At 49.7% G+C, this 24,051-nt stretch overlaps 1 protein-coding gene across 7 annotated transcripts in view; it reads left to right on the plus strand.

Moving 5' to 3' along the window:
* The window catches only part of NCOR1 (nuclear receptor corepressor 1), a 2,268,409-nt gene that overhangs the window by 1,565,175 nt on the left and 679,183 nt on the right, over positions 1-24,051 (plus strand). For all 7 annotated transcript variants that reach the window (XM_069615218.1, XM_069615220.1, XM_069615222.1 and 4 more), the window contains one exon: positions 934-1,140. In XM_069615218.1, coding sequence (XP_069471319.1) covers positions 934-1,140 — 207 coding nt within the window. The remainder of the gene's footprint in view (positions 1-933; positions 1,141-24,051) is intronic.

Raw genomic sequence — 24,051 nt, forward strand, 5'->3', positions numbered from 1 at the left:
GCTGGGGTCATAGGTAATACTAATCAATTTGAGAAGTGAGCAGATATCTGGGTCATACTTACTTTATTATCCCATGCTGATGTACTGATTAGCAACCTCCTTTATTGTTCTTTTGGATAGCAAAACACAGCACTTTTCTTCCACATCTTTATTCCACCCATACTACCCTCCCTCCCCTCCCCTTCATGAGATTACACTTGCTCCAGGTAACGCAAGGGTACGGGTATGGAAAGACTATCATTACCTTGAGAAGCTAGGAGCTTTTACTGTACATCATACATAGCTCCATCAATTTACCACCAGTTGGACTCTACAGAGAAAGTTTGCTTTTATAATAAAATGTAATGTGGATCTTTTAAAGTGAAAATGAAGAATATTGTTTTGATAACTGTTTTAATGAATTGATGATTTCATTTAAATGAGTGTATATTTAAGTGTATAATTTATTAAATGGGAAGTCATGTTGACTGTACCACATTATAAATAAATACAAATTAAAATGTAATTTTGCTAATAGCTTCTCAGAAATTCAAAATAATGTGCATTTAATTTATAACTGGAAGATTACACTGATTTTTTTTTAAATTTGATTTGCGTGTTACTCTCAAGGAATGATACAGAGATACAGAATTTGATTACAATCTCCCAAAATAACATTGAATATGCAAAATAGTGTCTGTGGTGCTAAAGGTATTATGAACTAAATGAACAACTTGACCAACTGTTGAAGATGTTTTTTTCGTAATAAATATTTTGTTGAGGAGTGGTTTTGAAGCCAAGGTCAAGAGGCCCAGATATCAATAGTGAGGTTTCAGGACGAAGTTGTATATGTGGTTTTAAGACGTTTTATGCTAAATGTGTACACATCTAGCTTTGTTTGTTCTTTAACCACATGATGATGTATTCCATGTTTTGAAAAAAAATTAATTTCAGGACATCAAGCCCATCTTGCTGCCACGGCAGCAGTCAATGCCGAGCGGGAACGTGAAAGAGAGCGTGAGAGGGAACGGGAGAAGGAGCGTGAAAGAGAGCGGGACCGTGAAAGGGACCGTGAAAGAGAGCGTGATAGAGAGAGAGAGCGGATGGCATCCAGCGCAGCTGCTGCTGCTGCAGCCTCCAGCGAGCTGTACCTCCGCACCGGTATGTCAGTGTTTTCGAAAGAGGTTGCTTGTCTTCCTCTTTGCTTTTCAATGTGTTCAAAAATTCTGTTCGATGCAGGACCTTGCCAACCAAGACCACCTCTGTGCTCTAAATACCCAAACCAATGCACAAAGCTTTTGTTGGCAATCCACAGGAGACTGGTTCCTGTCTTATACGTTGGCTTTTTTTCTCGTGCATACAATCTCTGGATACGGGTTCTCTTTTTAGCCTTACAAACATATGCATATTACCTTTCTGTACAGTGTCCAGATTTCTTTATCTTAACCTGTTGTGGTGATGTTGTCGGCCCTAGTCTTGAATTTACATTATAGTCTAACTTTAAAAATATGTATGGTTCACATTTATTAACAGTGAAATCGTGCCAGTGATTACGTAATTTGATCATAAGGTTTGCCAATTTCTATTCTCTAGCATGGGGTCTGGCATGGATTCACATGCTCATGAATGTTCTCCACTACTGTCTGCGGACTGTTGCGCCCTTGCCCTTCCGAGGCTTCACCCCCTTTGCCCCTCGCATTTCCAACGGACGTGAGCGGCCAGCTCCATCTCGGGTTGCAGCGTTCTCCACCACTGTCTGCTGGCTGCTCTGACCCCCCCCCCCCCCCCGCTGCTTTCAGTGCGGCCTTCCGCAACCTGCTTCTCCTGTGACATCAACATCTCTGGTGGTCTGCAGCTCCCGGCGGCCAGCCCCTCCCACTGCGGGCCGCGGCACCTCTGCCTCTTAACCCGCAGCTCCAGCCGCTCTCTAGCCTGCTTAATCTGCTGCGGGCTGCTGTGGTCTCCTCCGCTCACTGCGAGCTGCCGTGCCCCCCACCGCTGCAAGTGTAGACTTCCATGACCTGATTCTGTGGACTGCAGCGATCACCACCTACTGCGGGCCGCTGCTTCAAAGTGTAGACTTCCGTGCACTGATTCTCCTTGCCCAATCACATCCCTTTCAGGCAGCAGTTCCCAGCGGCCAGCTCCTCCTCCTCCTACGGACCGTGGCTCCTCTGCTTCCTGGCCTGCTCCATCTGCTGCAGACTGCAGTGCTCTCCTCCAATTTGGCCAGCTGCACCTATTAAGGACTGCGGTGCCTCCACCTCTGTACCCTACCAGCTGCTCTCTGGCCTTCTCCATCTGCAGCGGGCTGCTACTGCAACCATTCTCCATCTGCTGTGGCTCATAATCTCCGGGCTGCCTTGCCCCAAGCCGCTGCCAAGTGTGGACCTTACTGCTCCTCTGCCTGCTCCTCCTCTCTGACGACTACACATCAGGACCCACTGGACTGCAGCAGCTCCTCCAGCCATCTACTCCTGATCCCACTTCTCCCCCTGACGGCTAGACTCCTGCCACTGGCTGTTTAGGACCACTGCTCTCTGGCCTTCTCCATCTGCTCCGGGTTGCAGCGACCCCCACCACCCTCATAATCTGCTGGCTGCTTTGCCCCCCACAGCTGCGGCTCATAATCTGCTGCGGCTCACAATCTGCAGGCTGCTTTGCCCCCAGCCACTGCAAAGGGCGGACCCTACTGCTCCTATGCCCGCTCCTCCTCTCCGACTACTACACCCACAGGACCCACTGGACTGCACCTGCTCCCCCAGCCTTCTACTCCTGGGCACACTTCTCCCCCTGACGGCCGCCATCAACCCCCTCGCTTGGCTGCTGCTGACCCCATCTGCTCCTCTGCCCTCTTCTTCTGTAACTGCCTCCTGCATCCTCTGCTACTTCCCCCACTGTCCCTGTGTCTCTGTCGACCTACTGGACCACCCCATATGTTACGGGCTGCAGCAATTTCCGCCACTACCATCAACTGCGGGCTACTTTGCCCCCCTCCGCTGCCATCTCCTTCGGACCAGCTCTACTACAGCTCCTGTGTCTCATTCCACCTCACTGATCTGATCTGACTCACCCGCTTCTTCTGATTACTGCCATATGCTGCAGTTCTGACGCTTCTAGTTCCATTCTCTGATCCCTCCTGCTACAAGCTAAGCCCTCCCTCCATCAGACCACATCAGAGTGTCCCCGCCACCAGCCCATAGTTTTACTGCTTGCAGTGCTTCTCCCCTACCTACCCCTCCTCCCTGCGCCCCATCTCCTCTCCCGCCCACCTCTCTCCTTCCCAAGCATTATCCCTTTAGCTGCTTCTTGACCCATTGTCCAATTCTTTTCATTCTCCCTGTTAGGCTTCCTTCCCTTCCTCAATACCGCTCCACTCCCCTTCCCTCTCCCCTACCTCTTTCCCCCTTAAAATACTCGTCATTCTCCTAATGGTGATCTCCTCTCTCAATCTTCCCCCCTCTTCCCACACCCACTCAATCCCTCTCCCCAACGCCGTAACCTTATCTACCCTCATCCCACTAACACCACCAATGCCTTTGACGTCGTCCTCTGGAACACCAGGTCGATCTGTAATAAAACCACAGCTGTCCTTGACCTTTTCCTATGCCTTAACCTCCAATTTCTCTGCATCACTGAAACCTGGATCCCTCCTCACAACACCTCTGTACCTGCCTCCCTCACCTCCTCCTCTTCTTCCTTAGAACATGTCCCCCCTTCTTCTGGCCGTGGAGGTGGTCTTGGCCTTCTCTTTCGGCCACACTTCACCTTCTTTCCATCCCCTACTTCTCTACCTACCTTCCCTCTCATGCTATCTCATTCCTTATCATCTACCGGCCCCCTGGCCCTCTCTGCTCCTTTTATGAGGACATTGACCATCTCCTCAGCCTCATTTCCCCCTGCCCCACTCCTCTACTTGTACTTGGTGACTTTAATCTCCACCTCTCTTCGAACCCCCCCCTCCTCTCTTCTCCATTCTTGACTCCTACCTCCTCTCTCCCCTCCCCTCCTACTCACCAATCTGGCTCTACCATTGACCTCATCTTTACTTCCTCTCTCATTGCCTCCCCCGTATCCTCCCTTTCCACCTACTTGTCTGATCACTCTCTACTTTCTTTTTCCCCTCTCCCCTCCCTCCCCTTCTCCTCCTCTCCCTCCTTCCCCCACCTCGTACTTCTGGCGCTACCTACGTGGCTTTAACCCCTCTCTTTCTTACATCCCTCTCCTTTTCCCTCCCCCCCATTTCCCACTTATCCTCTCTCTCCGCCTCTGATGCCTCCTCCATCTTAACTTCATCTCTCTCTTCTTCTCTCGATCTTCTCTACCCCCTCTCCTCATTTTGCCCCTCTCACCATCCAGCTCAACCTTGGCTTTCTTCTCATCTCTCCTCCATGCGCCGCCTCCTCAGGCGCCTTGAACGTCAATGGCTCAAACACCCAACCCCCTCTAACCAATCTGCATACTTCTGCTATCATACCTTCTACGACTCGTGCCTCAACTCCGCTAAAAGCACCTACTTCTCTGATCTTCTCCAGTCTCAAGCCTCCCACCCTCGCTGCATTTTTCAAACTTTAGCCAGTCTTCTCTCTCCATCTACTCCTGATCCCTCCATCGCCTCTTCTCTCTCTGCTACTGATCTTGCCTCTGTCTTTTCTAACAAAGTCCTCAACCTTCGTCAACCTATTCTCTCCTCCCCCTCCTAATCTCCTCCTCCTTCCCCTACCTTTTTTATGTCCTCCTTCTCTCCCGTCACTCATTCTGATGTTACCCTCCTCCTAAGCAACACTCATCCTACTGCTTCTCCCGCTGACCCCATTCCTACCCCCCTCATCCCGAAAATCTACACCCTCCTTATACCCTACCTTACCTCCTTCTTCATCATCTGCCTCTCAACTTCCACTTTTCCTACTCCTTTTAAGCATGTGACTATCATCCCTATTCTCAAAAAACATTCTGCTAGTCCCCATCTTGCTTCCAACTATCGTCCCATCTCTCTCCTACCCTTCTTCTCCAAACTTCTTGAATGCATTGTCTATTCTCAACTCTCTTCCTTAATCACTAACCACTTCCTCCTTCCCGCTACCCAATCCGGCTTCTGCCCACTGCACTCCACTGTAACTTCTCTCACCTCTGTTCTTAACTCTCTCCCCTCTGCACTCTACTCAAAACACTCCTCCATTCTTATTCTCCTTGACCTTTCCGCCGCTTTTGATACTGTTGACCATCCTCTTCTCCTCAATTCCCTCTCCTCATTTGGCTTCAAGGACACTGTTCTTAACTGGCTCTCCTCTTATCTCTCTAACCGCTCCTTTTCTGTCTTGTGGGGTGGCTCCTCCCCCCCCACATATCCTCTTAACCACTCAGTTCCCCACGGTTCTGTCCTTGGCCCCTTTCTTTTCTCTCTCTACACTTCCTTCTTAGCTCCTATCGTCCCCTCCTTTGGCATCTCGCCGCATTTCTATGCGGATTATACCAAGCTTTTCCTCTCCTTCTCCTCTTTCGCTCCCGACATTCATGATAAACTATCTTCTTGCCTTTCTGCTATCAAATCCTGGATGTCCTCTCATTTCCTTAGTCTTAATACTGAAAAAACTGAACTCCTCTTCTTCCCTGCCAACACTCTTCCTCGACCGTCCCCTCCTGCTTCCATTCTCTTTCCCCCCCTCCCAGCTCTCCTTCTCTCCCCATGCCTGTAACCTTGGTCTTCATATTGACCCTCGCCTCTCTCTATCTAACTACATTTCTCTTACTGCCATGTCTTGTCGTTTTCACCTGTACAACATACGTAAAATTCGACCCCTCCTTACTTTTCACGCTACTAAACTTTTAATTACCTCCCTCATCTTCTCCAGACTCTTCTACTGTTCCTCCCTTCTCTTTGGACTCCCCTCTTCTCATCTCTCCCCACTCAAATCCATCTACCACTCTGCCATCCGCTCCCTCTGCCTTTTCTCACCTCTTGATTCCATCTCCTCTTCTCTCACCTCTCTAGGTTGGCTCTCTTTTCACTCCAAGCTCAAATTCAAGTTCCTCTGTCTTGTTTTCAAATCCCTCTATGGTCTTGCCCCCCCACCTCTCCTCCCTTCTCACTTTCTATAACCCTTCTCGTTCTCTCCGCTCTGCTAATCTTTTCCTACTCTCTCCTCCTCCACCTCCCTGTGCCCCCTCCCGCTTCTTATTTTTCCAACTCCTTGCTCCCTTCCACTGGAACCGCCTCCCCCTTCACATCCGCTCTTCCCCCTCCTACCCTTCCTTTCGCTCTTCTCTCAAATCTTATCTTTTTCACTCACCTCCCTAGCACCCTTCGTTTCCTCTCGTTCTTCTCCCTCCCCCTCATTCCTCACCTCCTACCACTGCTCTTCCTTACCCTCTCCATCCTCTCTACCTCCTTCCTCCCCACCTCCTGCTCTCATCTAGTCCTACTCTTTCCTCTCCTCTTCCTCACACACTCTTGCATTCCCTCTTACTCCGGCTCTTACCTCCACTAACACCTTCCATTCCCTCACACACCTCTGCAATATTGTAAATTGTTCTTTATACTGTTTTCGAGTTGTGATTCAATTGCCTTCTTATGCTTGTTGTATTTTGCTTGTTCTCATGTAAAGCACTTTGGATTAAAGGGCTATATAAATTCAATAAAATATGAATACAAATACAAATATTCCCCGTCATCAGGCTGGGAATCCTCAGTAAAGGAAAAAATCAGTTTCAATTTGTTCTGAACTGTCTTTCTCCTAACAACCAGTCACTGGTTTCTGAGTCATAGTGCCCCCAACCAATGACTGCCCTCTACCTAAGCCCTCCTCTGGCATCCATCTTCAGATTTTTACTGCACATTAAGTGTTGGGAGTCCTCATGCTATGGCTCTCGAGCTTTTATTGCATTTTGTGATTATTTATTTTTAAACGATTTTACTCTATTCATTTCGGTCAATCGAGCCTCACCGATTAACCTTCCGATTAACGGGGGCCCGTTTTCGGATTCTTCAGCACCCTTCAAGGGCGGATTTTCATAGAGTTTCTTCTTGGAGCATTCCGGAAGCTTCTTCGATGCCTTCACCGCATGTCATGGCGGAGGCGAAGGACTCGGCGCCTGTCTTCAAGGTTTGTCCCGGCTGCAACCTTTCGGAGCATCTTTTTCGGACAGTGGACATTCCCTGTGCCTTTGCTCCCTACATTCGGACCAGTCTCATGTGGAGGACGAATGCGTGGCTTGTCGGGGGATGGTGCTGCACTCGCAGGCCGACGGGCGCAAGCACCTCAACGTGTGGCTGCAGACCAAGGCCCCGGCTCCGGATGTGTCCCGGCAGCATGCCTCCTCTGCCCAGAAGAAGAAAGCTGAGCGGTCTTCTAAGACCTTTGAGGGTGCCCCTCCCGCGGGGGACAACATAAGGCCAAGCACTGCGAGTCCACTGCCTCCGGGAGCACTGTTGCGATGGGCTCCTCAGCGGCCAAGTCGAGTTCAGCATCTTGTGGAGTCTGACAAACTCCATAGGCATCATATTTTACATTGTGTCACACAGCACCTTCAGTGCAGTGACACAGGGAAGTCTTCCAGATTTCCCAAAGGTTTAAATACCATCTCTGGGATAAACGACTGTTTCCCAGAGCAGTAAAGTGAAATTGACTTTACTTACCATTGTAACTTTCTAGACCCAGCACACACTATCTTACAATAGCCTGCTGGAGGGGTTACCTAGTATCCCCTTTGTCTAGCTTCTCATGTAAAACATTTTATGTTACCCTTTTCTCATTGAATGGCTGGTGGTGGTGGTTTTGTTTGCAATACCATGGTGTGCATTTACCGCGGGCTACATTCACAGCTGCTGTAAAGCAACCACGGGCACCATCTTTGTCATAATGGCTCCCGGTCTTCTTTTTTCGCCATTTCTTTGTGAAAAGTCCTCCTTGAGATTTACTTCGGTCTCTTTGTTCATTTTGCCTTTGGCTGGCTTCACAAGTGAAACCCGCCTCTGGCTCCAGAGTGTCTGGGGTAGGCAGGAAGTGAGGGAGGTGCCCGAAACTCCCTGTGCTTAGTCTCCTTGGGGACCCAAATGCACTCTGTGGTGATTGGTTGGCTGACTGTCAGGCAAGGACAGCCACCCTGCTGGGTGAGCGACACCTAGGCTGGAATGAATGGGAAAGAACTGCATAAAAGGCGAGTCCTTTGGCTCGGAAGGCAGAGTCGACCACTGGACGAAGGAACCGAAGAAGAGCTTGAAGAGGATGCCTGCTGCAACTCCTGGACCGTTGGTTTGCCCGGTGAAGTCCTGCTGCAGTGCCGAAACGCCAAGTTTGCATCGACAGAGAAGCCCTGCAACGACGACTTCTCCCTTTGAGTTGGTGGGACCAATCAACTCCAAAGTAAGCCACCTGGACATCCATCTTGGAGCTGGTTGAATTTCCACAGAGTTGCTGCTGGAAACCGTATAGCCAGGGAGAGGAACACCAGATTGTGTGCGTTGCTTTTAAGCTGGCCTAGAGCTTTTGGAAGATCCTCTGGACTCCCAGGAAGCTGGACTGACCAAGCCTGAGCCTGCTCAACAGAGTGCAGGACCTCTGAAGCAAGGAAAGTCCATCTCGACAGCCAGGAACCGCGGTGTTGCTATTTGCGGTAGACGCGAGGAGCTGAAACACTGAACAGCCACTGAAAGGGAAGTTTACCAGTTGCAAGTTTTGAAACACGTCCCAGTGCATTGCAGGAGTTCCCCGACGTCCTCCTTCTTGTCCCCACAACTGAGGCCCAGGAACAGTTTGATCTGCAGAGCTGCACAGGAACAGAAGTCAGCAGCAGCATCTTTTCTTCATTTCTAAGGTACTGTAAAACAAGTCTAAGAGAACTTACCACTTACTGTAGAGTTGCTTGAAACTTCTACAACTCACAAACCTAATCAGCTTGTGGCCTTACATTTGATTCTTCTTTTCATCAAAGACTCCTAAGAACTTGTGCAAAGACTTTTCCATTTACTTACCAGAAGTGCTTCATCCTATACAATACTTATGCCAATTCACTTTGGCTTAGCCTATTGATTTGCGGGATCCAAAAGTATTTGCATGCTTAAGAATATTTGCGGTCTCTTGTTCTAATAACCTTTGCCTTTAACCAATTCCTTTTACTATTCTAAATGCCAACAGTAAGATATTAATGTCCCCAGCACCCTAGTTATTGAAGTCACCTGTGGGTGAAGGTTGAGTCTCTGGGCCATCCCAAAGGGGTCTTTACTGATTTAGAAACTAAGATTGTACAGTATTGAAGTGTATTTGTGTGTTACTATTATGTTGCTCCCTTCTGAAGAAGGCTTTCTAACTGACTGATAAATTAATAATTGTTTATGCAAGAAACCTTGAGTGTAAGAGTTTGTTCGAATACCTGTAACTGTAAATCTCTGTCTACCTCCACTACAGCTCACATTTACTCCTCTTGAGATGGGCCTGGCTGCTCAACAAGCTACCAAAACTGTGTAGTCCAAGTTTATACCAAAGGTTGGGTTGCCTATACCTGTAGTCATAGTTGTGTGTTGTGGTCCCAGAGGGTACTGCATACAAACTTTGCCTAACAGCCAGATCTTCACCGCCCGGCGAGATTGGCTCGTTCCACGCCATGATCTCCAGGGCCTCAGAGATGTTCCAGCTCGTCCCGGAGGAGAAGAAGAAAGAGGGTTTCCTGCACCAGTGCCGGAAGGCGAAGAGGAAGACCGTACTTTCAATCCCGTTATTGGATGACATTTGGGACGAGGGTTTGTCCCTCCTGAAGAACCCTTCATCGGCACCGGTGAAGAGGGATCGCTACGAGAAGAAGTTTAGTTTAGTTTGTTCATTTGTAAAGCGCTAGCGAACCCTAGGGTAATTGGGCGCTAATTCTTTAAGTTCAACAGTGGTTACAGATTGTTGCACATACAGGCAGGTGAATGTAATACATTACATTGTGATTCGCAGGACCTGGTTACATAGTGGTCCAGGGAGAAGCATAGTAAGTAATGGCAGGCCAGGTTACAGTTTGGTTTGCCGAAAGCATACATTTGAATGAAGAAGCAGATAATAGATTAAATTACAAAGACAAAAGTAAGGTAATGGACCCTTTTGGTATAGTTAAGTGCCTTGGCCAGACTATTGTTGGGTGCTAAGTACAGAGTGCTGGACTCTGCGCCAAAGTGTTAACGGTCCCAGCCGTCTCCAGACTGTGTTTTCGGCAGTGGCGAAGAAGTCGTCTTCAGGCTCATCCTCGCCAGCGGCCTTCTACCCCCCCGGACGGTGAGTGGAAGGAGTTGGATGTCATGGGGTAAAGCGTGATCTCGTCGGCAGCAACAACCATCAAGGCCGCCAACGTCCGCACCATCGTGGCGCGGTAAGACGGGGAACTTTGGTTCAAGATAGCCCCTCTCCTGGACTTCCTTCCCGACGACAAGCGGGCTGAGGCGTTGGAGTTTGAACAGGAAGGCGAGGTGGCTTCAGACCACGACATTACAGTGGCCACGGACATTGCTGACACGGGATTCCTCCAAATGGGCAAAAGCGTTTGCCTTCGTCAGCGAGGCTGGCTGAGGGCCACAAATTTCCATCAGGATGTTCAGTCTAAGGTGTTGTACATGCCTTTCGACAGGGAAACTTTGTTTGGAAAGAATGTGGACGAGTCTCTCCAGGCCATCAAAGCAGACTGAGACGACTCGTGCTCTGGGCACGCTTCAGCAACGACAGCCGTCCTTTCGGCCTTCTGGAGACAAATCCCAGAGTTCCTCTAAAGGATTCAGAGGAGGTGTCTCGTCCTACCATCAGCCCCCCACAACCCCTCGCTCATCTACCTAGGAGAGCTACAGAGGCCGCGCCAAGTCTGAAGGTTGATGTCGAAACAAGATTGAACCGGCTGTGGAGTCGGGCCTCCATCCATGCACCCCGGTGGGAGGCCGGCTGGCGAACTTAGTCAGCGTGTGAAAGACTATCACCACTGACCGTTGGGTGCTGGACGCTCTCGCCCACGGTACACCCTAGAGTTCCAACGGAAGTGTCCAATGGTAGTATCCAGTGGCTCGTCAGGAAAACCACGTCCCTCAGCTGCTGCTGTAGGTACAGGCCATGTTTAGAAAGGGGGCGGTCGAGCTCGTCCCGAAGAAGCTCTGGGGCTCAATAGTGTACTCTAGTTACTTCCTCATGAGAAAGAAGACCGGCAGTTGGAGACCCATTCTGGATCTCCGCCGTCTAAACACAGTACATCAAGTCCCAAACGTTTTTGATGTTGACCCTTCAGCATGTGCTAGGACAGCTGGAAGAGGGGGATTTTCTATCGTCGCTGGACTTGGAAGATGCCTTTTTTCACATCCCCATACACAAGGGCCATCGCAAGTACCTACGCTTCGTGGTTCAAGGACAACATTACCAGTTCAAGGCCCTTCCCTTCAGGTTCAAGTCAGTGCCACAAGTGTTCACCAAGTGACTGGCCCTGGTGGCGGCGCACCTACGTCTACGAGGGATCCACGTGGACCCGTACCTGGACAAATGGCTCATCCGGGCAAACTGAACGGACATCGCCCTCGACCACACGACGAAGACAGTCCAACTCCTGGCGGACATGTGGTTCTCAAACTTTGCGAAGTCCTGCTTGACTCCATCGCAGGACACACTTTTTGGGAGCCGGACTCAACAGAGTGTCATGCCTGGCGTCTCGGTCGGGGGAAAGGATTGTGGCCATCTTGGGCAAGGTACAACAGCTGTTGGCCCTGAAGGTCGCAATGGTGAGGTCCATCAAGTCCCTACTCTGAGTCGGCATGATGTCATGCATATACCTCATTCGGCTGTGCGGGCTACGGATGCTGGCGCTGCAGGTGTTCCTCGACGCCCGCTGAATACAAGTGGCGGGGAGCTTCGAGGACACGATCACACTCAACAAGAGTTTCTGTCGAGCGATAGTGGTGGGGAGTGCACGCACATCTGTCCGTCGGTGCGGATGTCCAGACCCCACCTCATCAGGAGGAGACGGTCACGACGGACGCTTTATGCAAGAGGCCCTGTGGCTGTCAGAGGAGAAGTCGTTGCACATCAACGTGTTGGAGCTGCGGGCAGTATTTTGGGCCCTTAAGTCCTTCTTTCCGTCCCTCAAGGGCAAAGTGGTACGGGTCTTCATGGACAAAATCACCACGATGTTCTACATCCGGAAGCAGGGAGGAACCAGATCCCCGGCGATCTCCAAAGAAGCGCAGGACCTTTTGGCGCTGGGCCGTAGCCCAGAGGATGTTCCTCATCCCGTTTCATCTAGCAGGAGTGAAGAACACCATCGCCGACTCTCTCAGCGGGGAGCTGCATACTTGCCACGAGTGGGAACTTCGGCAGGACCAAGTGTATCGCCTTTTCCGCAGATGGTGCAATCCCCAGATCAATCTGTTTGCGACAGCGACGAACACAAGTGCTGGAGGTTCGCCAGCAGGTTTCCCCAGCCGGGGAGCATGGGAGACGCATTCTCTTTCCCCTGGGACGGCCTGTTTCTGTATGCGTTCCCTCCGTTGCTTCTTCGACTAGTCAATCAACTCAGACGGTCCCGGTGCAGGATGATCCTCCTTGCACCGGGTGGCCAAGACAGATATGGTACCCGGACTTTCTGGACTTGTCAGAGTGCCTTCAGTCAACCTTCCGGCGGACGCAGATCTTCTCGGCAGGGAAGGAAGTGTGATTCTTCCCCACGACCCAGGATCGCTGAACTTGAAGGCCTTGCTCCTGCAGCACTAGAGTTTGGGGGCCACGATCTCCCAGTGGATTGTAAGGAAGAGCTCACCAAGGCCAGAGCTTAATCTACTCTCAAATGCTACGGGCTCAAGTGGAAGAGGTTTGCTGTTTGGTGCTGTACTCAGAAGATCGACCCTCTACGAGTCACTGCTCTGCAGGTGCTCCCGTACTTGTTGTCATTGCCCAAGGCAGCACTGGCCCATGCTTCCATCAAAGTTCATCTGGCGGCTATTTCCCGCTACACCAGATGATCTGGACAAACATCCTTATGGTCGCATCGCATGGTCAAGGAGTTCGTCAAAGGACTACTTTGCTCGTTCCCGCCAGTGAAGGCTGCAGACACCACATGGGAGCTCAATGTTGTGCTTACTAGGCTCATGGGTCCCCCATTCGAGCCTATGCATTCGGCGCCACTGATGTTTTTGTCGTGGAAAACGGCTTTTCTTGTGGCCATCACCTCTGCACGACGAATGGGAGCGATCCAGGCCCTCTCTTGTTAACCACCTTATTTGACATTCCACGAGACAAGGGTGGTGCTGCGGACGCACCCCTCCTTCATGCCCAAGGTGCCGTCGGACTTTCATCTAAACGAGCCCTTTGTTATCTGTATTCTTCCCGACTCCTTCGTCGCTGGCTGAGAGGACTTTGCACTCGCTGGATGTGGCTAGAGCGCTGAAGTTCTATGTGGACCGCACAAAGAGTTTTCTAAAAACGTCGCAACTTTTTGTGAACTTTGGCCCTCTCCAAGGTTACCATTTCCAGGTGGCTCTTTCCAGCTGCATCACCCATTGTCACCGGTTAGCCATTGCCTGGCCGTCCGAGAGCCCCTTTCGACGAGAGCGATTGCTGCAACCACAACGTTTGTGTCTGGTGTGCCCCTGCTTGACATCTGCAGAGCTGCTACGTGGAGGTTTACGCACACCTTCATGAATGTCTACTGCACGACAGGGATTCCAGGGAGGAGTCCAGAGTCGGCCAAGCAGTGCTGCGCAACCTGTTCACTTGAAGGTGAGCCTGTGAGGAGGCAAGAAGTGCTTAATGTTAAGATGCTTAATTTTGAGACTTGCCACCTACCGTGCATGTGTGTACTGCTATGTATTATTTATTCATGAGTATGTGAATCCATGCCAGACCCCATGCTGGAGAAGGAACAAGTTACTTACCTGTAACTGTTATCCAGCATGGGTCTGGCATGGATTCACATACGAACCCTCCCGCCTATCCCTCTGCGGCTCTTCTCTTAGATCTACTGCCACTTTACGTGCTACCAAATCTGAAGATGGCTGCCGGAGGAGGGGCTTAGGTAGAGGGCAGTCATTGGCTGGGGGCAGTATGACCCAGAGACCAGTGGTTGGTTGTTAGGAGAAACACAGTTCAGAAGTGAAACTGATTTTTTCTTTACCGAGGATTCCCAGCCTGACGACAGGGAATATTTATGAGCATGTAAATCCATGCCAGACCCATGCTAGAGAACAACAGTTACAGGTAAGTAACTTGTTCCTTTCTGTTCCGTGGCGTGGACGGAATCCTTATTGCACAGTGTCTCGGAGGTTGTTGGATTCCACGAAGGCATTGAGCTGTGAGTAAGCAGTGCAATCGAGGAGTTTGAACAGGAATCTGGTGTTGGAGACTGGCCTGTAGTTGATTGGTTGTAGAGGGATGCTTTTTAAGCAGAGGTTAGACATTTGCCGTTTTAAAGGCGTTTGTGAAGTTGCCAGAGGCAAGGGAGTTGTCGTTGATGGATCTTGCCAGTTCTCCGCACAGGTGAAGGTGAAGATTTCTTTGAAGAGCAAGGCGGGACTAGGATCCAAGTGGTTGGATGATAGTAGTTTTGCAGTGGTGAGGACTGGTGGGTCAGGTATAGCGGATGTTTGAGTGGGTGGACAAGAAGGCGAGTTTGGCGTTAATGGTGCCCGTCCTGTTTAGGACTGTTTGTGGAAGTGTTCAGGGAATTGCAGAGTGTTTGTGAGGAGACAGCCGGGGGTGTGGTGCAGGGCAGGTTCAGGAATTCAGTGATCCTGTGAAGCTCTCTGCTGCCGCTCGTGGAAGTTCAGGGTCCTTTTATTGTAGTACGCTTTTCAAATCTGTTTTGTAGTTTGTTGTGGTGTGCGAGTAATGACTTGCTTTGCAGTATTCTGGAAGCTTGCCATTTGTGCTCAAGGGAGTGGTTTTGTGTTTTCAGAGTCTTCAGGAGGGGTGGTGAACCATTTGGGGGTGGGTCCTTTGCGGGAGGGAGCTGACTTGGAAGTGGTAATGGGGAATGAGGGAGTAGTTTAGCCAGGAGTCGACGTTTTATGGCTAGCGGTCTGTTGTGGTTGGCAGGGTGCTTAGTAGCGCCTCGGCCAGGTACGGTAGTACCTTGACCTTGTCCCAGCACTTGACCGGAGATATACGTGTGGAGAATGGCTTGTGGGAGTGTTGGTGGGGGTGGGGCTGGTGTGAGGATGGAGAAAGGAATAGCAGAGTGATCTGTCCAGATGAGGGGTGTTGGAGGGGGAGGGAGCGGACTTGGAGACTGTCAGAGGAGCTGCACATGGCGACTACGGTGTGGCCTGCAGTATGTGTTTGTTCTCTGATATGCTGAGTGAGGTTGAGTCTTGTCGACCAGTGATCGTGTCATGGAGTGGTTGGGGAGGTCAAACCAGATGCAATTCTCCCAATGAGGTGATTGCCGGGTGGGAGACTAGAATGGCTGCCAGAGAGAGTTGCACAGGCTCTTGGCGAAGTGCCTGTCATAGCCCAGGGGATCGGTACACCAGTAGGAAACTGTGTGAGAGGGTGGGCAGGAGAGAGAGTTTGACTGGGGGTGGGGCGATTCACATTTAGCTGTGCTAGATAGTTTCAGTGGAGGTGATAAAGATGCCAGGTTTGTGCAGGATGCCTACACTGCCTCCTCTTGACCACCGGGGTCGCTGCTCTATCCTGAGTGTTCCCAAATAATCTGTTTATTTGGCAGTTTCATTCAGGTTTTCTTGGGTCTCAGATTATAGCATGGCCCCTCTGTTGGTCCTACGACTTTGGGGCACACTATAGTTGGAGCAAACATTCCGCACACTATAGTTGGAGCAAACATTCCAAGTTCCTTTTTCCCAGCAGACATTTCTGCAGAAGAAAGGACAAAGTAGTGTAGCAGCACAGCCGTCCTTAGGCTGTGTGGCAGGAGTGGGGGGTAGAGGTGCTTTCTTCACATGGCAGGTATGAATCCAGTTTTTGTGTCAGTCGCACCTAACTGCCGTTTGTTGCCAGGAGCTCCTGCACCGGCCCTTTCCACCTGGGTTGCAGACCAGAGGTACATTGAACGTTTTTAGTCGGGACCCAGTCGCTAGGCATGGTAGTGTCCATGCCCATCCAAGGGCTGGGGTAGACTCTTTGACCTGTTTATGAATAATGGACAATGCTTTAGTAAGCTCCTTAAAACATCGGCATAGGATACAGTTTCTTTGGGTGAGGCAGGCCCCACACATGGGTGGGGGGGACAGACACACTCCAGAATGTGCAACAGTTCTCATAAGCTTTATTCTTTAAAGCATCCACCCATCTGAAGTTGCTACTTGAAAAAAAACTTTTTTTTTTTGTGACATTACAACGTTCCACTAAACTTGCCACTTGTTTGTGATGAATTGCATGAAACGTTTGCCTTGTGCCCAATTCCTGACCTACCTGGTCCATTGTTTATTTCCAAAATGAACCCCATTGTTGCTCCATATTGAGCAGGGCAGACTATCTTGGAAAGTATTCTTTGACAAGCATTTTGGCTTTACTCGGTGCAGTGTTATCATCTCTCAAGGGAAATGCCTCTACCCATTTACTGAACATACAGACTGTTACTAAAATATACTTTTACTTCTGACAAGGAGGCAACTCTGTGGTCCATTTGTAGGGTTTCAAATGGGAAATCTGGGGGACCAAAATGACCCCTTAGGCGCTCTTTCTGCTTTTCCCAACATATGAAGCCCTTATAAAAATGCCATTGCTGCTTTACGAATATTTGGGTTATTCCAAAGTGTAGTTAATTTCATCATACCACCCGCCCCTCTGTGAGCCGCTCCATGGGCAACTATCATCATGGGTATATATTTATTTGGCAACATCCATCTCCCCTTATTGCTTCCCCTGTCCATACAACACCCATCCTTCTCCATCTCCTATTGTTTGAATTCCTGATGGGTAGCATTTGCTTGGATACTGACAGTTATGTTGAGTATATTCTCTAAACTGGATGGTCTGTTGCGCGTGGACCGGAAACTGGGAGAGAATTTGAGTTTTGGCACGTAGTCTTTGCAATTGCATCCGCAAGTGCATTGTCTTTGCCCACGTGGTAAATGATTTTCTTATATGCGCTGCTTTTTTTTTTTTTTTTAAACTTGTTGCTTTCAGACAGGTTACAGGGTGATCAGCGTCCACATAATTAGTTTACAACTACATATTATTTGTTTTTCTGGAGTCTGGAATGCGTGTCCGTTATGCATTAATGACCATCCCAGAGGTATTCCCTAAAAGGGCCCCATATGTGCTTCCGCCTGCTTACCGCCAATACCATTCCAACATATCCCTCATCCCTTCATTCACGCATGTTAGTTCTCTGAGCCATTCAAGCAGTGTTGGTGCTGAATTGTATTTCCATTTTAACAGAATACATCTCTTGGCAACTATACAACACAGGTTAAAAAATCTATGGAGTTTGACATTAACCTTACCTATATCGCCCAGTAGGTATTTGAGAGGAAGGAGTGTATGAGGAATCGTGGTCATTTAATGTAAGGGATCGACTACCTCCCACCAGAACACCTCCACCCTTGGGCAACTCTAGAACATATGCAGTGCTCCCTCCTTTTTATACTTTGGGCAAAACTCATCGACCGAAAGCATACTCTCAGCTCAATGCCTTTGTAGAAGCCAACAACCTCCTCGACCCCGCACAATCTGGCTTCAGAACACAACATGGAACTGAAACCACCCTAACCTCGATCTGGGATGATCTCAAGATCACTGCAGACTCCGAAGGATGCACTGCACTAATTCTCCTCGATCTCTCTGCAGCCTTTGACACAGTTAACCACTCAATCCTCCTTGACCGCCTCCACTCCCTTGGAATCCGTAGCACTCCTCTCAAGTGGATCGCCGCCTTACTCGGCAACAGGAAACAAATAACCCTCCTCTCCCCATTTGTCTCAGCTTCCTACTGGTACCTTCCTACCTGCTGCTCTTTTTCACCACTTAGCAAGCCCCTCCCACCTGGTGCCTTCCTTCACCATCACTGTCTTGTGGCAAATGCTGGATTTGACTTTTATGGACTTCATTCATTCACGGTGCGTCACTCTTTCTCAACTCTCATGCTGGACTTCCTTTGCATCTTGTACTCATGGTGGCCCTGAATCATGCTGTTCCCATCTTCATCTTGTATCCTGGCTTGCAACATTATGTGCTACTACTGACTTCTGCAATTGTTTTCGCTCTCCACTCTTGCTTCTCCACTCTTTTTGACTGCTTACTCTCTTTTCTCTCCTCCTTTCCCTTCTCCCTTTTCCTATCTCCTCCCCTTAATTTCTTCTATGCACTTACTCTATCAGAATTGTCCCTTGACCTAATATGATAGCAACCTCGTCTGTTTCCTCCACCCTCCCATTACTGTTTTTTTCCTCTCCACCACCCCTCCAGCACTATCTGAAATGTCGTCAGGCCTAGTATGATAGTCGCTTGTTTTGTTCCTCCCCGCCCTTTCTGCACCCTCTCCCTCACCTTTTGTTTTTCTCCGGCTCTACCAGAAATGTCGTCAGGCCTAGTACGGTAGTCGCCTGTCTGTTTCCATTTCCTTCCCACTCTCCCCCTCCCATCCTTATCTATGTCTTAGCTCTTGCACTATCTGAAATGTCGTCAGGCAGAGTACGATAGTTAATTTCACATCCTTACTGTTCATGGCCTGTAAGAATGTGGTTGTATTTTCCCTTGTTCCCTCCCTTGCGTTGAAGCGCTTTGAAACACATAGTTTATTTATATAGCGCCTATACACAATCATATCATATAGCTTTTCGCTCGGTTAACACAGGAGTACTGCAAGGCACATGCTTATGCGCTCTCCTGTTCAACCTCTATATGACCACCCTTCCTGGTATCATCCGCATGCACATCTGGTGCTACAACTATGCTGACAATACCCACACCCTAAGAATCCCCAATTCAGACACAGATGTCCGGCCCAACCTCAAAACCGAAATCATGGTGTGCGGCAACACTGCCCTCCTACCTCATCCGCTTCCATGGCCTTGTTGCTGTGTGCCCTCAGTCCCCCCTCTCCCCAGTGATTTCTCTATGTGCCCTCCATGCCCCCCCCTGATTCCTGTGATGTCACTGTGTGCCCAGACTCTCTGGCTCCCCGTGTTCACTGGGTGCCCAGACCCTCTGGTTCCCTGTGTCATAACCGCGCCCCCAACCCACCTTATCCCCTGTGATGTTGCTGTATTTCCCCAGCCCTCTGGGTCCCTCCGCGATGTCTGAGTACCACTGCCCCCCCTGGTCCCATAAGATATCGCTGTGTACCCGTGCCCCTCTTGTTTCCCGTATTGTCGCTGTGTGCCCCCAACCCTCTGGTCCCCCTTGTGATCACTGTGTAACCCTAGGCCCTCCGGTTTCCCGAGATGTCTCTCTGTGCCCCCCTGTAATCCCCATGCTGTTGCTGTGTGCCCCCTGGTTCCTCCATACTGTCCTCTTGTACCATTCCTTCCTGTCTCTGCCTTGGCACTTGCACTGTCTGGGTGTCGCTAGGCCGAGTGCAGTGGCTGATCTTCACATTCCTGTTGTTCATGGCCTGTGGGAGTGTTTTTACATTTTCCCTCGTTCCCTCCCTTGTCTTCGAGAGCTTGAAGCGCATTGTGTGTGAGTGCTGTGTGGATGAACCATCATATCACTATGCTTACTCTCTGCTCTACACCATCACACAATTAGAGTGCAGCCACACACCTCGATCAATTCGGCCTAGCTGCTCACATACGAACACTACCCCATGAACACCTCATCATTCTAATAAAACGCAGCTATATCCTACGAAAGAACCGGCCTAGCTGCACAAATATGGGTCCCACAACCGAACGCAGCCAGAACCCAGTCTTGGTATCCACCGGCCAGAGTGCACACATTGTGCCAATACCACCACACCTAATGCTAGGATGCAGCTACCATCAGGCAATTACATCAGTTGCACACTTAACTGGTGCACCCAAGCACCCTACTCTTTCAACTCACCTAGACTACGGTGCCCAAGGGCATTCAACCTACCAGCGCTTTGAGGTCATACCAATGATATATAGAGCGCTACATAATTGCCAAATAACATAACATAACTTTCGGTTAGTTGGTTATATTTCTCTTCGTCCTTATAATTCTAATTCTATGTATCCGGTTGTCCTATGGAGTAGGCATATTCTTTCTATTTTTATTTTCTGTCCATCTAATTGTCAGGTGTGATAGCATGCAAGTTTCTAGCTGTGCTATTTCCGACCTTTGTGTAGCAGGTTGTGGCATGCATTGTCCCCCACTCTGGTATTGATGCTGTATTTTTACAATCACCCGCTCCCTTCCTATCTATTTTCTGTTGGTGATCCATAGCTGCCTGTGTTTACTTTGTAGGCCAAAGAAAGGGAAAGGGGACTATGAACTAGGATTACGTTAGTCACTACAGTGAGTTACTTATAATTTCCACCAACCGGGAAGCATGAGGGATGCGTTCTCATTTCCATGGGAAGGTCTGTTTCTGTACGTGTTTCCGCTGTTGCCTCTCCTGCTGCCGATGCAGGATACTTGTTGCCCTGGCGTGGCTGCGGCAGATTTGGTTACCCAGACTTTCTCACTCTGTCAGCGTCGCCTCCAGTCAAGCTGCCGGTGGTCACGGGTCAGCTTACCAGGTATGGAGGCGCAATACTGCATCACGAACCAGGATCGTTGAACCTGGGGCCTTGGCTCCAGCAGCCCTAGAGTATGGAGGATATGGGTTGGCAGCGAACGACAGAGAGGTCCTTGCCAAGTCCAGTGTGTCATCGACTCTTAAGTGCCACGGTCACAAGTGGAAGCGTTTCGCTACGTGGTGCTGGTCGCAGAAAATCACCCCTCTGAGGGTCACGGCCCCGCAGATTCTTCCATACTTGTTGTCCTTGGCCAAGGCGGGACTGGCGCACACCTCTATCAAGGTGCATCTGATGGCTATCCCCCGGCAACAAAAGGTCTCCTGGAAGATCTTCTCTTTCGTCCCAAGGTTCCGTCAAGGAGTTCCTCGATTTTTTCCACCGGTGAAGGATCCTGCCCCGGTGTGGGAACTCAACGTGGTGCTGACGAAGCTCATGGGGGGCCCCCTTCGAGCCTATGCATTAGGCCCCTTTCAAGTTCCTCTCATGGAAGACGGCTTTCCTTGCGGCCATCACCTCTGCCAAGAGGATAGGTGAGATCCAGGCCCTATCCTGCAATTAGCGTTATCTGACTTTCCACGAGTCGAGGGTGGTGCTGCGGCCGCACCCCTCTTTTATGCAAAACGTTCCATCGGAAATCCACCTCAACGAAACTTTAGTGTTACCCGTGTTGTTTTTCCCAAGCCTTCGTCACTGGCTGAAAAGGCCTTGCACTCGCTGGACGTTGCTTGTGCCCTGAAGTTCTACATGGCACGCACAAAGTTTCTTGAAGACGTCTCAACTGTTCGGGAACTTTGGTCCTGTGAAGGCCTTGTCTAAGGCTTCCTTCTCCAGGTGGCTCTCTGGCTGCATCATGCACTGTCATCGGTTGGCGAACCGGCTGCTGCCCAGCCATCCAAGAGCCCACTCCACCAGAGCGATCTCTGCGACAACGGTTTTCCTCTCTGGTGTGCCCCTGCTGGACATCTGCAGGGCTGCTACATGGAGGTCCACGCACACCTTCACGAATTCTACTGCGTCGACACAGATTCCAGGGAGGAGTCCAGAGTCGGCCAAGTAGTGCTGCGCAACCTGTTCACTTGAGGTAAGCCTGTTCCGGAGGCAAGAGTAATTGCTTCTGTTGAGCCCTGCCACCTCCTGTGGTTGTGTAATGTTGTACTGCTATGTATTCTTTATTCATGCAAACCCTCCCGGCTGCCCCTCTGCGGCTCTTCTTGGTCATACTGCCACTTTACGTACTTATCAAATCTGATGATTGCTGCAAGAGGCGGGGGCTTAGGGAGAGGACTCTCATTGGCTTGGGGCACTATGACCCAGACAGAGTACAGTGACTGGTTTAGAGGAGAAATACAGTTTGTAAGTGAAAATGTTTTTTCTTTTACCAAGGATTTCTGGCCTGATGACTGAATATTCATGTGTATGTGAATCCATGCCAGACGCATGCTGGAGAGCAATAGTTATAGGTAAGTAACTTGTTCCTTCTTTGGATGCATAGGTCAGAAAATGCAATTGCTTGAGAGCCAAGTTCAGTAATTTCCGAGGCATCACTGGTTTTCCCGTACTGTTCTCCCTCCATATTAGGTCTGTTGTGGAAAGAGAACATCCTCTCTGTATCCAAAAGTCCTTCTCGTCGTTCGGGCCTCTTTGCAATTTGATTATCTGAACAATCGATGTTTCATTAAAAAGGTCGTCCTCCTTTCTTTCCCTCCCTTTCCTCTTTACCCCTGCCGTCATTTGTTTTCATTTTTTGCCCTCTGGGTAGTGTACCCTGCTTCCCTTTGGTAACTATGCTGCTTCTTTGGCTATTCTGTCGGCCATTTAATTCCCTAAAGCTATTTGGTCTTGTCAACCTGTGTGGGCTGCACATTTTATCATTGCCACTTTCACCTGCGCCTTTAATGCCTCTATCAACTGCCAAAGTAATTTTGCATGTTATACTGGTGCTCCATCACTTCTCTTGAAAGCCCTACATTACCATTGGGCCAATCCTTAAAAGTATGGTTGATGTTACGTAGGCAGAATCGGAAAATGTGTTTGCTGCATGTCCCTGTATCATGTTTAATGCACTTATGATTGCAAATATTTCTGATACTTGTTCTGAATAGTGTGATCGAATCGCATCTGAGTAGCTATTACATATTTCCCATGTATTTTAACATACTACAGCTGCACTTGTATGTCTCCTGCCAGTATCAGGGTCTATACTTGACCCATCTATATACCATGTCTGCCCCTTCTATTGCTTCTTCCTTAGCATGTATTTCTCCTTCTATTCGATCCATATGTGCTGCACAGTTAGGCATATACTCCCCTTCAGCTTCAGGTTCTGCTATGAATGTTTCTGCATTTAGCACACAACACCTCAATACCCCCATGACTGAGTTTTAGTATCACCTCGTACCCGGATGCTCTCTGTGTCGTCTGGGTGCTTTTCGATTTTTCCCGGACAGCGATCAGCGAGTGCTCAACATACAGCACTATGGGGGCACCCCATTGTGATAGTCACTGCCCTTTCTATTGCGCTTGTTTGCAAGGAAAATGTCTCTGCAAAAGGACACTGTAGTAGGACAACAATTTGTGTTCCCGTGTTTTTTTTTGCGTAAGAACAGCAATCCTTACTGAACCATCCAAGTGCGAGAACAAGTGGAATTTGTCTTTGTAGAATCCTCGGTATAGAAAAAAATCAGTATCAGTTTCGTTTCTGATCTGTCTTTCTTAGTAGTAACCAATCACTGGTCTCTGGGTCATACTGCCCCCAGCCAATGACTGCCCTCTCCCTAAGCCCCGCCTCCGGCAGCCATCCTCAGATTTTTACCGCACGTTCAAGTGTTGGGAGTCCTCGTGCTGTAGCTCTCGAGCTTTGCTGCGTTTTTGCGCTTTTTCAGGAGATTTTTTCTAATTTTTCAGATAAATAGAGCCTCAAGCTCCACCGTTTCTACATCTGATCAACGGGGATCCGTTTCGGAGTTTTCTACGCCCCTCAACGGTGAAGATTTCGTCGAGTTACGCTTTTGGAGGATTCCAGAAGTTCCGAGGCCTACCCCGGACATGGCCCAGGAGAAAGGAAGCTTGACGCCCGGGAAGCTGTTCAGGACCTGCCCTGGATGCCAGCTTCAGAACGTTTTCAAGGAGGACGAGCATTCGTTATGCCTCTACTGTCTCCATGAGGACAAGACGCACAAGGAGAAGGACTGCGCGTTTTGTGGGAACATGTCGGAGCGGACCATGAAGGATCGCCACCTCCGTCTCGCCAACTGGCTGGAAGGGAAGAGCCCGTCAGGCGAGAAGAAGAAAAAGAAGTCCGAGCGGTCTTCTAAGTCCTGTGAGGGTGTCCCGGCGACGGGGGCCCAACAAAAGGCTAAGCACCGCGAGTCCGCGGGCACCGGGAGCGCCGAACGGTCGGGCTCCTTCGCTGCCAGGCAGGGCGCATCCTCCCCGGCGCCATCAACCACGAGCCAACGCCCTGG

Source organism: Ambystoma mexicanum, chromosome 9 (genome assembly GCF_040938575.1).
Source record: "Ambystoma mexicanum isolate Mex_15411 chromosome 9, UKY_AmexF1_1, whole genome shotgun sequence".
Lineage (NCBI taxonomy): Eukaryota > Metazoa > Chordata > Amphibia > Caudata > Ambystomatidae > Ambystoma > Ambystoma mexicanum.